Source organism: Haplochromis burtoni, unplaced genomic scaffold (genome assembly GCF_018398535.1).
Source record: "Haplochromis burtoni strain Fernald_Lab_line unplaced genomic scaffold, NCSU_Asbu1 Contig_475, whole genome shotgun sequence".
Taxonomy (NCBI): Eukaryota; Metazoa; Chordata; class Actinopteri; order Cichliformes; family Cichlidae; genus Haplochromis; species Haplochromis burtoni.
The window spans coordinates 266101-279353 of record NW_024582836.1 but is presented as its reverse complement, the minus strand read 5'-3'; the positions used below and the strand labels follow the sequence as shown (position 1 = coordinate 279353).

The window sequence follows — 13253 nt, the reverse complement described above, 5'->3', positions numbered from 1 at the left end:
GGGGGGGAATGGCCGTTGTACTGAATTTACTGTATGGGTACATGTAGGTCAGCCCCTTCGCGGGTACCCTTACACATTCAGCATTCAAGCCTTATTTATCTATCGCAGCGCTCAATAAAATGTTAGCAAACCCAGATTAGCTAGCTCTATCCCGCTTTGTCCATTAAATCTACCGCAGTACCACAGAGTCGTCAAGGCAACGAGAAGGGAGAAAAGGAAGAATTCATTTTGAGGTTTGCGTGCCTGTGGACATCCAAGTCCGTGTGCTGGGGTGGGTAGGAACCGTGTTATGACCTACCTAGTGAAGCCCAAGCGGATTCAGACCCTCGTTTGGTATAGTCTTGGAGGTCCAGACCGGCGTATAGTTCACCTATTGTCTTCCCGAATCCGGCGGTAGATTTGAGCACGACAGCCGTGCGCTGTTGCTGCATCAACGCGGCCGGACCGAGCTAGCTGCAACGAGCGAGTCGCTTGTAGTCCCATCCACATTGAAAAGAACGGAATAACGGTCACCGACCCGGTCCGCTCACATTTCACCGAGACGTCCTCCCGTTTCGACTGCCTTCACCCTCCGCAAAAGCGTCACGGCAGATTAGGGGTTAAATTATCTGACCAGCAAACCACTATCTATTTTTTTAATAATAATACATTTGCTGTCCTCCCCTGCTCACGGTTCGTGCTCGTCGGCGGTCTTCCCACAGTGACCGCCGGTTCAGCGTTGTGGCTCTTCAATTGGATGGTATTGTTGGAGCGTGAAGCAAACACGGTGCTTTAAAAGCCCTGAAGGACGGGGCTTTGCGGCAGCTCCGCGCGCGTGTGAGCGCGTGTATTTCTGCACGCGCGCGCCTGAGTTTGTAGATGTGTGTGTGAGAGGGCAAATGCGCAAAAAAGCCTCCCCCTGGTGTTGAAGTGGTGGAAGTACACATTAGACGTTTTATCCTCCACAATGGTGAAGATTATTTTAGAAAGCCTATATGACTACGAGACAGGTGGAAAGCAACACAATGGGTCTTTCACTAGAAATTGTTTTAAATGTTTTCCTGGAATATTTCCAAATTTGAAAAAAAAAAAATCAGAAAAACAGTCCCAAACAATATTAATGTCTCCTACCAATAATAAATATAAATAAATATGATATCAGAGGTTGAGGGTTGCAGACTCAGGGGATGCACATCTTCAGTGTTGAGGGTGATTTTTTATTACATTATAATAAATACATAGAAATTATATTTTCACTTGTACTTTTAACACTGGGCTAATTTCAAATACATACATTTTGAAATAAAATCCTATATTTCACTGGTTGTTCTCTGTGTTTTCCCCAGAGGCACCCCTTTTGTTCTCAGACTTATTCTCTACATGAGAAGAGATCCATAAACAACATTATGGAGTAATGACACTTAACTCTGTCACTATTCTGAGGAGTTTTAGTAAAGAGTTTCTCTTTTGTTTCAGCTAAAACTCTTGATCATGATACTGTTGGAGGTTTTTGTACAATCCTCAGTGCCAGAGCAGGTCTGGAGCTGTGCAGTTCTAAAGTCAGCAGAGTGTTGGTGATTTTTTTCACACTACACCTCAATCAGCTTTTGTTGTGTTTCCTATTACAGCACAACACTCAGCCATCTCTTTAAAACTACACATTATTCACAAAGGTTTGTAAAGACAGACGGCATGGCTATGTGCTTGATTTTATACACAGTGGAACTGATATTAGCTGACTTCAAACATTAAGAAGTGTATGGACACAAAGGGTGTAACAACAACAAAAAAATAGGGGGTACATGCTACTTCTCTCAGAAGTGTTTGGGAAAATAAGCACAAAATGTAAGTACAGGTAAGTTTCTGGGAAGGACCCCATGAGACTGGAGATTTTATTAGAAAAACATTTTATTTACTGTATCAGAAATTAAGTTACACTGATCATGTGGAGACAAATGCACTCGATCGTTGATTTTATTGACTCATTTGTCTGTTTTAAAGCACAAGTATTATTGGCATTAGACACAGTCCCTGTGTATCCTCCCCTGCTCTCACCGTTTCAGTATTGCAGCAGCCTGATCTATAACTTATTCACAGTTTGGCTCAATAGTGCATCAGTTAAGAGCTGTCCCTCAACCACACCGCAGACTCAGCTATAACGAACTAAGAATGCAAAATATATTAGTGTGCTGACTTTCATGTATTACCAAATAAGGCATGTGCAAATGTGATTTTATGGATTATTACAGCCTGATGAAGCCAGATGAATTTAAAGCGATGCCTGCTAGGTTAGCAGAAATGAATGCATTTATTACTGTAATTTCAATTTGAATTCCCATGCAGCAGGCAAAAAGAAACAAAAATAAATCTGACTAATTAAAAAGAGATATTTGGCTCAAGAATAACACACTCAACTAAAATGGGCTGTTCGTTTTATGTTCTTGTCTGATTAAAGAAAAGAAAAAAAAAACATCTCATAACCTTACATCAACACTGAGACACATTCTGAGAATATTCCTGTTATTGGCATTGGCATGGGAGCAGCTCGTGTTACACAGTGAATATTGTTATTGATATTACAAACATTATTGGAACAGCCCAGCTTTTATTTGCAGCTTCAGTAAGAAGTTAAACTTCTTAGTAACTATACTCAGTAACTATACTTAGTGACTACTCAGCTTCTCGATGGGCGTGACGGAGACACGATGATGTCATCAGAATCATCAGAATAGAAAGCGGCGTCTTCATCGATGTCACGAGACTCGCTCTGGGCTGCAGGAGACATACAGCACGCATGTTTATAGGTGTGTGGACGCACTCCTCTATAATTACCTTTAACACTTACATTTAAGAACAAAGGCCATGAAACAAATAAACACTTGCTGTGACCTCTGTCTGACCTTTTGTGAGTGTCTTCCTGGAGGCAGAGATGTTAGACGCAGGCCGGCTATTTTTCTTTACACCTTCCTCTTCACCATCATCACTGAGAGATGCAGCATCTTATTAACAGAACAGCAAAGAGTAATTAATGCCATTCAGCCACACCCTCAGAGACACATGTACAGATGCTATAGTGCTAACAGCATGCATTTAAATATGGACCATTTCTTCTCTCGTGGCATTGACTAAACTTTTCAACAAATAAAACCCTGTCTGTAGGAATCTAGAACAGCTCAGCGAGGGAGTTCATGTTGTTCATGATAGGCCTTTCACCACATTATTAAAAACATCAAATGAAGATGGTAAAAAACAGCTTCACTGGAGGCTGTCCTTTACAACTTATAAAATATAACTACAATGTACCCAGTGAAGCATGACACAATACGACACACTGTAAAGCTCCATAAGAAATCGAAAAGAAGCTGGAACGATGCAGGTTAAACTCTCTCAGTGAAGCCCACAAGGTATCAAATGCAGAGGCATCCTTGTAAGATTATAGGGGGAAAAATGCTGACATCACTGCTTTGCTCTATGCACAAGCATGCTGTGACATGCTCAATACTCTGGGACATGGCGGGGAAAGTAATGGGGGAGTCAGTTAGGGCAGACAGATGTGAAGGCAGGACTCCTGAAACAGAAACAGCTTCGCACAATGTTCTCAGAGAACTCCTAACTTTCTTGCTTAGGAAGGATTGAGGATAATTCACAGAGCGGTTCAGTCACATGGAAAGTTCACGCTCATTCGATCTGTTCATAATTAATCACTGTCATCATCTGATTTCCTATTTTGGCATTTAACAGGAAAAAATGGTTCTACTTCGGCGCTGAAATGAACTGCATCACAGCATGACACAGTCAAATCCCTGCAATCGTTTGTGTGATGGCTCTGCTGATGGGAAGCTGCGACAGACCTGAGTCATCGCGGATGTTGCGATCGCTTGACGTGAGCGCATTAAATATAATTCTGTAAAGTTTAATTAACATTGAATTACTTGCAGAGAGTTTGGGGGATATTTTTCCAAACTCTTTTTTTCTTCTTGTCATTTGCGCCTCTGTTTAAACAGTTCTTAAGCTCCTAAACAGTCTTTTTTACTCCTAGTAAAGTAGAGGCAGTAGTGGTGTGAAGGTCTGCTGAGTGCCCTCTTAAGTCTTTATTTTATTTGAGGCAGACGGTGCCCTCGCTGGTGCTGAGCAGACAGGGACAATAGAATTACATTACTGCTCCAGCGAAATCCATCAATACTCAAAGCAGTGCCGGGGGGAAGGAATCATAAGTGATTTGGAACCTGAGAGCAGGGAGGTGCATACATCAGTGAATATGAAGTCTGAGCACTGAGCAGTTACAGTGTAGCACGAAGGCACTGAATACATTTGTACAGCGTGTTGGGGTGCATCAACCCCTATCCCTGAACTGAAGATGGATGGAGCGCTGTGACTTTGTTTGGTTTTTTGCTGTGTTCTGATGAATATTTTGATAGTTTGCTGTGGATGTGTTTGCATAGAAACAATTTTTAAAAGATGGCGAGAACCTCACCTTTTTTGCTGGGTGGGTGTGGTAATGCACTTCCTCTTGGTGCCAGCGTGGGAAAATTGTTTTCCATTAAAGAAGGCACAGACCTAACACACAAACGCAAACAAGCAATTGTGGATTTTTTTCTTTGGTTTGACTGTTTGTTTGTTGTTTTGGTTTTTAATCCAGTGCATAAATGAGTCACCTTCCTTGTGCAAGACTACATCGAGCCAGATGTCCCCTGCATGCCGACTGTATCATCGTCAAGGCGTCATCATCCAGCGTGTCACCAACGGAGGAAGCTTCATCGCTGAAGTTTGAGGATTTTTCAACCTGGAAACAGCAAAAAAGGGGGAAGAGATAAGAAAGGTTCAGCAGGGACAAAAGCTTACAGCCAACCCACCAAAAAATGTTTTTTAGAGCCACCTAGTGGTTATTTGTGTTAGCTGCAACGCTGACTCTGGCTTATTAAGGACATCATGATCTCTAGTAGGATTGTTGGAAGTAAAGACATCAGCACACAAGTAATTTCTGGTTTAATCAATTTTCCCCCTTTTGTTTGGGTTTGAAGGGAAAAAAAGAAAGAACAACAAAATTACATTTAAGTCCTTCATTCACACACCTGCTGATCATTACCCAGCATTAGAAAAACAAAATCAGCACTGGTTATGCTCAAATTAACCTTAACATGAGACATGAGTCTTCAAGTATCCATGAAAAGTAGCATTTATTGTTTTTATTAGTACACTGTTCTCGATGCTTTACAAGTACGGCTTGATATGAGTGCATCGCATGGAAGCGTGTGGGTAAAACCTGATTCAGTGCATCTTCCGGTAGCTCCTTCAGCTGTGAGTCTCTGAAGAGGTGGCCTCTTAAAGCTGACTGCAGCATCACCGTGTCCTTAAAAGAGAATGCAGAGGACGGATATGGACAGAAAGAGAAATCTGGGCCAGTGTCTAGACATTTTTTTTTTTACATAACATTTCTATCAGATATTAATAACTTCCTTTGCATAAGCGTGTTACATACCCTGTTTCTGTGCTCCCTCCAGCATATCTGAATGTCTAATGCTGCTTTCTCCATTTCTTCTTTCTCTCCGTCATCTGTGACTGATTCCTCACCTCCCTCTGCCTCCTCTTTGCTCCCCGTGTCCCTCTCCTCTCCCTCTCTCACACCTGTGCTGCCCTGAGTCTCCTCTGCCAATGTGGGAGGAAGAGAGGAAAGCTCAGCCTGTGCAAGTTTACTGTTTTCCTCCTCCAGAGTTTGGATCCGAGTTCGCAACTGTTTCAACTCCTGTCTGGGAAACACAAAACACACGCGTGCAAAGCAGTAAATAAACACAACTTTGCATGAAAAGCAAACTCCACCTGCAAATCATCATAATTATTAGTATTAGTATTATTAGTACATATTTATCTATTACTTAAGACTTGAAATGGAATTACATTTGGCTTTTAACTTAAAACTACAATGATCAATTTTATGAACAATGCAAATTGAAGAAAAGTGTGGACACACTGAATCACATCCATGTCAAACACCAAATGCAGGAGTGAAAGTGTACTTATGCTGCCGTCTCTCTTCATCGTGTAGTTTTTTCTGTTCAGCTTTCCACTGTTTTGTCGCTTTCTCAAGTTTTTCTCTTTCAGCCTTCAGCTGTTTCAGTTCATCACTGGAACCACAGACAACACAGATTAAGTATAGAGAACAACAGCTGCTGTTACGGATGTAATAATGTGGCAGGTTCACATCATTCATTTATTAGACTTTTACATTTAGAAGTGGTGTTTTGTTTTTTAACTGAGCAGTCTCAGGCTGCTCGTCACTCACTCTCTACTTGACAGCAACTCTTCAAGTGCCATTTTCTCCTCCTCCAATTGGCTCAAGCGTTCCCTCAACTCCGAAACCTCCTCCCTTTCATCAGTGAGCGTTCCCCCGGAGACCACTGCCTCTGTTGCCATGGTAAATGCCAGACTCTCAGTGAGTGTGATCTGGACTTCCTTATCCAATAGGATGGCGCTCTTTGGTGACTGGGCGTGTCTTTTGCTGTCTTCCAGCCTCTGACAGGAGGAGAGAGTCTGTTAGCTGCGAGCTTAGAAACAGAGGCAGGCAACTGCTCGTGTTTACATGAACAACTGGTTACGGCTTCCTCTCACCTTCTCCACCTCCAACAGCCGTCTCAACAGTCTCTGTTTACTCCACTCTCTGTAATCTGGGACACATCATTACACTATTTTCAGTAACATTTCAGCACACAGCAGAAAACTGTAACCACTTTATGACCATCCTCTTGATCTCCAGGATTTTCACTTGTGACCAAAGTGCATTTAGTCTCCTTGTGTGTTTAATTGGAGGCACAGCATTTGGTTTTAGTTGTGGCTTTAAAAACTACAACTTTTGAGTCTTCTGGAAGCTGCCTGCATCCATGACCACAAGGACTTTTTGCCCCTTTCGCCCAAAGGCACAGATGTAAAGACTAATACCAATTCCTTTGTTTCCTTTGTCTTTGCATTGCACTTAATGTTAGCTGGAATGTAATCAGTAATGGCAGCCTATGTAGATCATAAAGAAAAACAGTATTAACCAATTAGGATTTAAAAACAATACAATTGTTTTATAGCAGTGAGCTTTACTAGGAGACAGGAAGGCATGTTTCTAGTACAAGCTCCTTTAACGGGACCCTAAATTAACATATAGAACACACTGGTTCCAGTATCATTGTTTTTTTACTCCTCCTGGTTTTATATGTACATACTGTATGTAAAATATACAGCGAGTTGTAGGCGTTTTACACTGATATCTGACTCTTGCTGGTTTTTTCAGCACTACGTTGTGGCGTGTGAGAAAAGACCTTTGGCTCCTCCAGCAGGACTGTCGGTGTTGAGTTCTTCTCTGAGTGCCACGTTCTCTTGTTGAAGCTGCTCCAGGTTCTCAGTCAGACGGTGAACTGTGAAGCTCAAAGCTTTTTGCTGCCTCTGGGAGCATTTGCTCTCGGCTCGACAGCTGCAACAGAGCAGGAAAGGAAGTCTCAATGCCAGAAACGTACTCGTTTATTCGTTAACTTTTTATAATGATGACGACGGAGATCCGTGATTCTCCTGAACTCGGCTACACTCAGACACGTGTGTGTCAGTCACCTTTTCTCAGCTGCTTCTAGAAGCATCCTCAGTCTCTGGATCTAAAAGGAAAGGCAGACAGACCCACTTTACTGAACTCCTTTACACACCACCAAGCTCACAGTGGGCAAAGTGGGTCTGATTTTACCTCCTCAAAGTATGATTTGACTCGAATCTTCAGTTCTTCCAGGTTGGTGGCCCTCAGCTCACTTTGCAGTTTACTGAACAAGCAAAAAAATAAATAAATCACATGAGCATCATTCTGTTTTACACAGAAACCAAACATACAGAGACAAAGTTGGAGGACGGCATTACCTCAGGGCGTTTTCTTTCTCTCTGCACTGCTGCTCCAGCTTTAGGATCCTCTGCCTCAGTCCATTGATAACCTTGACAAAGAGGATCAGCTTTTCTTGTTATAAACACATCCTAAAAATTACATTTATTCCCGGCATGTTCACTAACCCACTGGGTATACTCACCACGCTCCCTTCTCTTTTCCTATCTACCAAACTACGCGTATATTCAGATCCCTACAGGAAAAACATTGCACAGTTGGGGTTTTTTTTCTCCATCATTTTAGTTTCTTTGACAAAAAAACTACACACGAAAAAATAAAAAACAAATAATTTTCTGTTCTTACCTTAGTGGGATCCAACAGTGATTCTATCTGTTTCTCTCTCTTGGCATTGTCTTCCTCCAGGCGTCGTATTTTGGCTTTCATTTGCTGGTTGTCAGATTTCTGCTCATGAAGGCTCTGCAGAGAACAGCACCAGTGACTACTCAAACATATAATAAGTGCATAAGGATTTACATTTTAAAGAAGCCTGACTAAATTAAAGAAGAAGAATTTTTGAGAAGAAGAACAAAAACGAGATGGAAAAGTCACTACACCGATGTGCAGGCATGCATGTCTTGTTTTAACGTGTGATTGTGTTACTCCTTACCTTCTTGAGGTGAATGATCTCATCGTACATGTCCTCCTTCTTCATGAAATCACTTGTAACTAAAGTCAAACCTGCAAATGATGGGAGAAGGTAAATGATTTCACAAAGAAGACAACACATGCTTGGCTTTGTAAGTCTTGAAAAACAACACTGACTGCACTAATATCACATCATACTCCCTTCACAGCCAGTATTGTTCCTTTTTTTAAGCGTCTCCTGTTCAGCACAAAAACCTGACCTTCAGCTCTGTCTCCCTCTTCGCTCCATTTCTAAGTCTGATACACAAACGCGTTCTCTCACCGTTGGAAGCAGAGCGGAGATGTTTGGATTTCCTCGTGCTCAGGGTCTGCATGAGGAGCTCTGGTGTGGCGTCACACTCTGATCTCAGAGTTTGAGACACATCTGAAAAAGAGAAACAGACAGAGGCTACTTGTCAACATGCTTCGGTTTCCTGATTCATTTGGCAGATTTCTATTGTTTTTAATAACGCAGTGTTAGATGTCTGTGCCATGCTTGTTTTTAAGCCTAGGTGATGTGCTAATAAACATTAAAAAGAAGTTTGGCTTACACAAACTGTTCCAACACGAGTCAATACTGCATCTGACTCATGCCTTTTCACACTTTTCGAGGACACGCTGCAGAGCATGAATAATGCATTTAAGTTCAGATATGTGACGAAATCACTGAAAACCTATATTTCCCTTTACCTCCTTGTTTTTGCTGTATAGCCTTCCATAAACTCTTTCATTTCAAGCAAGCAGATAAACCCATTCACTGTGAATGTATTTATGTAGGCACCATTCACAGAGCTTGTTGTGCCTTCATGACACCTACCAAGGCCGTTGCTGAGGGAAGTAAGGCGAGCTGGGCCAGTCTCCCCGGGAGTGTCCAATCTGGTGTCCCCCAGAGAGGCCCTTGGTAGTCTCCAAGCACCCACTGCTGCTCTCCTGTGATTCACATTCAGACTGGTGAGGTATGGAGACCCTACAAATACAAAAGCAAACATAACTTTCAAGGTGGGTTTTCCCACAGAGTCTGAAAATACTACCTACAGTGCAGCCGAACAGGACTCACCTGGAGAAGGAGGAGGCTTGCCAGAAGAGACTTTCTTTTTCGTTTTCTGATAGAGGACAAACACGAAGGGGGCAAAGCAGATGACAGGAGTATTTATGAAACTGGTTTCATGCGGAAGAGCACGTCGAAAGCAAAGGAAATGTCCCAGCCATAAAAACAAAGACATAACAATGTGTTCATGTGGCACAGATTAGATTCACGAGTCCATTTGTTTACCTTTACTGGAACATCAGCAGGGAGCGAGAAGCCATCCTCAACCTAGGAGGCGTAAGACACCCATACTAAGACAGAAATCCCCTCTGATTGAGAAGTCAAAAGTGCTGAAAACAACTGCCACAAACTACCATGGCTTTAAATTATAGAACCTTATAGGCTTTTAATAAGCAATTCCAACAAGAACCACTGTAAAGTCAGTTTTAAGTAAACAGCTGTATCTTTAACCCAGTCAGATCAGAACACTCACCAGCTCCTCGTAGTCTTCATCTGTTTGGACATCACTCGCCTGAAAAGACGTCTTAGCGTTGGCACTGAACATCGCTAGTAAGTAAATGTTATGTTAGGTTGGAAAACTCGACTTTTTCCACTTCTAATTCGGTCATCTTTTCCCAACTCCCAAATCTTACTTCACGTCGCCTCCTCTCTTGCTAAGAAATACACAGGGGGGCAACAAAAGAGACGCTAGCTATGCTACAACTGGGAATGTTTTGGGACAGCTAACTTTCCTTAATAATAAGCAGTTCATACGGTAACGTGGGCTGTAGAGCATAGCTTCCTTAAAACTGTTAAAATGCTGCTGTCTTTCGGTACAGAGGTTACTGATTTCTCATCGGCGTCGCAGATTGAGTCGTCTAGCAACCAGGCTGCCGTTAACCAGCGATGTCAATTTACCAAGAAAAAATCCGAGCGGTGCCGGAACTGTATGAGGATGTCTTCAAAATAAAAACGTAAACGCGTGACAGGCGAAAGTAAACGTGACGCGTGATGCTTATCTTAATTTAATGGTAGTTTATGAAATAATGTGTTTTAAGTTGGCAAACTACGCTTCGATTTCAAGCGAAGGGCAACGCATTTCTTTAAACAAGAAACTTATTTTGAAAATATTGGCCGGTTGTACCCGTTAGCTCTGTTTACCTTGATAGAGCACAGCCCAGGTAGTGTTTTGCCCGCTGCTCTCGGAGTGGTGCTACAAGGAGGGGCTGAAAGTGGGTTCTTCTTCCCAGAATCATTCAGGTCCGTGGGACACATACAGCCCAATTTGATCCTATCTGGGGTGGACCAAAAAAACCTCCATAATTTACAAAACAGATGATTAACAGATGGAAGTGTGCTAGTTTTTACTTGTGCATTACAGCTTACACCGCTGTAATACATCATAGTGGCTATACAAAGGCGCAAAACCTTCACGTGCGTTTTAAAACTAAAGAGTAACAATGTTTTTAATCCTTTACGATCTAAAAATCTTGAGATATCCAATATAGCATTATTATCGACTTCTATTATCACTTTGCAAAGCCATTCAGTTGCCCAGATATGACCATTCTGAAGTCCAGTTGTTTGAACGCCATTCTTGGTTCCATATAGCATGAGTCAAGGGGATGAGGATGTAAAAGTAACCTTTGAGCTCAGTTTGAAAAAGTCAGAAAAACTAAAAAGAGAAGTTCAAAGAATAACTGACAGAACCTAATAGTCCTATTGCCTTATAGAAGACACAGGGGTGTTGTCCTAACATCAAACATGTATCAGCCTCTCTGATGCTGAGTAAGTTTGGTTTGTTCAGAATATTTGCCTGAATTGAAAAAACCTGATCAAATCTTTCTCTTTTGTATGTCCACTGTCAGGAGTTGAGTTTTGTCATTCCTCAAATTCTCCTCTTTGCTGCAAACTCTGCAGCGAGCTGAGTGGCCATGTTCCTGTATCATTTTCTCATACTGTTTACACAGGTGCTGGACCCCCAGCGCCACACAACCAGGCAGACCAGCATATTTTTGTTCAGGGAGAGCAAAGTCATTGCAACCCATTTAATTGTACAGCTGTCCCTTTTTTCTTAGAGAGCTTCACCAGTCTGTATCTTTAGAATAAAACCAGTCACCTATTTTGCTCATATACACAGAGATGATAATGGTATAATTAAAATTCATTTCAATTTCATTTATGTAACAGAAAAACGCAACAGCAGTCATCGTAAGGCATTTTATATTGAAAGGTAGATACCCTGCAATAATACAAAAAATACAATAACACAATGATACAGAGAAAACAATCAGATGACTCACTTTGAACATGAACGTGGCAACAGTGGTTTCTTCCCCTTTAACAGGAAGAGACCTCCGGCAGAACCAGGCTCAGGGAGGGGCAGATGTCTGCTGAATAACTTGACTTCATCACATAGTTTATAATAAAATAAAGACTTCCCACAAACCATCCACGATGTCTTTTCATTTTGGTCAACACCTACTAAAGCTGGACCCTATCCCCGCTGTCACAGGGCAAAGGGGACATATTCTAGACAGGTATGGTCCAATTTACTATTGGACTGTGGGAGAAAACTAGATTATCAGGGGAAACCATCCAAACGTCACACAGAAACGACCCCTACCAGTGAGATGAATTCAAACCCAGCGACTTCTTGCTTTGAAGCAAGAGTCCTAACCACTGGACCACCATGATGCCCGGTGTCCTCAAACAATGATCTTAAATATCAAAGTTTCCCTTTGGAGTCTCTCCTTCTCAAGAGAGAATTTCTGTTTTTATCCAGATAAAGGGATGAAAGGAAAACTCCCTGATAGAAAACCTTTCTGCCTGTGAATGATGTAATTGTACATTTGTAGCACCATCTAGACTGATAGTTGTCAATCATTTTGCTTCTCAGCTGTTGTTTTATGAGATCTTTTAGTCTATTTCATTTTGTTATTTAACTTGATTCAGTGCTTCTGCCAGTAATCAGGCCTGGCTCTGGCTAGTGGAATTGAAATTTAACCCCGGTCATTCATGATTTAATAGGGGCAAGTAGGTTTGGTTCATTTTCTCTTTAAAAAAATAAATAATAATTATAAAATATTGTGTTAATCTATGTAGCTTGCCATCGCCAGTGTGTGAATGTGTGTGTGAATGGGTGAATGACTGAATGTAGTGTGAAGCGCTTTGGGGTCCTAAGGGACTAGAAAAGCGCTATACAAATGCAGGCCATTTACCATTTGATTATCATTTTCTGATATTAACATTTGTTTGATGATCTGACAAGTGATTAAATGGGAAGGGGGTGAACGCAGCACTGTAAGCCCCGTGAATGCTTCACGGGGCTTACAGTGTTTCACGTTACTTGAGTAGTAAATACTGTATCATTTGAGCAAGCTGAGTTATACTTCATTACACTTTCTCACCACGAGCTATCTAAAATACAGGCAACCAGGCATTATACTTCAAAAGTATACACAACTCAGTGTTCATTACCAAGACTCAAGGACTTTACTGTTAGGTAATGAAAAACATCCAGACTCTCCTTAACTTGATGAATTTGCTTTTTTTTTCTTTCCGAGATTCTTGTCCTTGCTGCTTTTCTCCAAAAAGCCAGATGGGGGCGATGTAGTCCCAGCTGTAAGATATCCTCTCCCCCAGATATCCCACCTCCGCACTAACTTTGCAGGCTGTGTCCCAGCACAGGTTTCATGTCCTGCACAACCTCCCGCTTCA

The 13253-nt window shown here is 41.8% G+C and overlaps 2 protein-coding genes across 4 annotated transcripts in view; both read right to left on the bottom strand.

The window, feature by feature from the left end:
• Positions 1–846, bottom strand: part of ttyh3b (tweety family member 3b) — a 28903-nt gene extending 28057 nt beyond the window's left edge. Inside the window, exon 1 of one of the 2 annotated variants that reach the window (XM_005946145.3) lies at positions 299–846. The gene's annotated coding sequence lies outside the window, so the exon portion shown is untranslated. The remainder of the gene's footprint in view (positions 1–298) is intronic. The other variant, XM_005946146.3, reaches the window with a different exon arrangement.
• A 1548-nt stretch (positions 847–2394) lies between these two features.
• On the bottom strand, positions 2395–12628 carry iqce (IQ motif containing E). Of its 2 annotated transcripts, XM_005946148.3 has the most exons (21): positions 10027–12627; positions 9780–9821; positions 9564–9609; positions 9324–9473; positions 8790–8891; positions 8490–8560; positions 8186–8299; positions 8025–8075; positions 7861–7931; positions 7694–7766; positions 7567–7607; positions 7281–7432; positions 6586–6641; positions 6260–6489; positions 5994–6101; positions 5459–5726; positions 5243–5329; positions 4635–4762; positions 4454–4536; positions 2880–2978; positions 2395–2751 (listed from the first exon to the last, which is right to left on the bottom strand). In XM_005946148.3, exons 1-21 carry the CDS (start codon positions 10096–10098, stop codon positions 2654–2656), a joined length of 2142 nt encoding a protein of 713 aa, XP_005946210.1. In that variant the 5' UTR covers positions 10099–12627; the 3' UTR covers positions 2395–2653. The 2 variants fall into 2 exon arrangements, with proteins under 2 accessions (XP_005946210.1, XP_042069674.1); XM_042213740.1 differs by lacking the exon at positions 8025–8075 and having other exon boundaries at positions 10027–12628.
• Positions 12629–13253: the final 625 nt, after the last annotated feature.

What these genes read in the sequence shown, in the direction of transcription:
- iqce (XM_005946148.3), bottom strand. Translation starts at nt 10,098, where the DNA reads ATGTTCAGTGCCAACGCTAAGACGTCTTTTCAGGCGAGTGATGTCCAA. An exon ending in TTCCCTCAGCAACGGCCTTG is followed by an intron (nt 8,892 to 9,323) that starts GTAGGTGTCATG and finishes TCTCTTTTTCAG; the next exon opens with ATGTGTCTCAAACTCTGAGA. An exon ending in TCAAATCATACTTTGAGGAG is followed by an intron (nt 7,608 to 7,693) that starts GTAAAATCAGAC and finishes CTTTCCTTTTAG; the next exon opens with ATCCAGAGACTGAGGATGCT.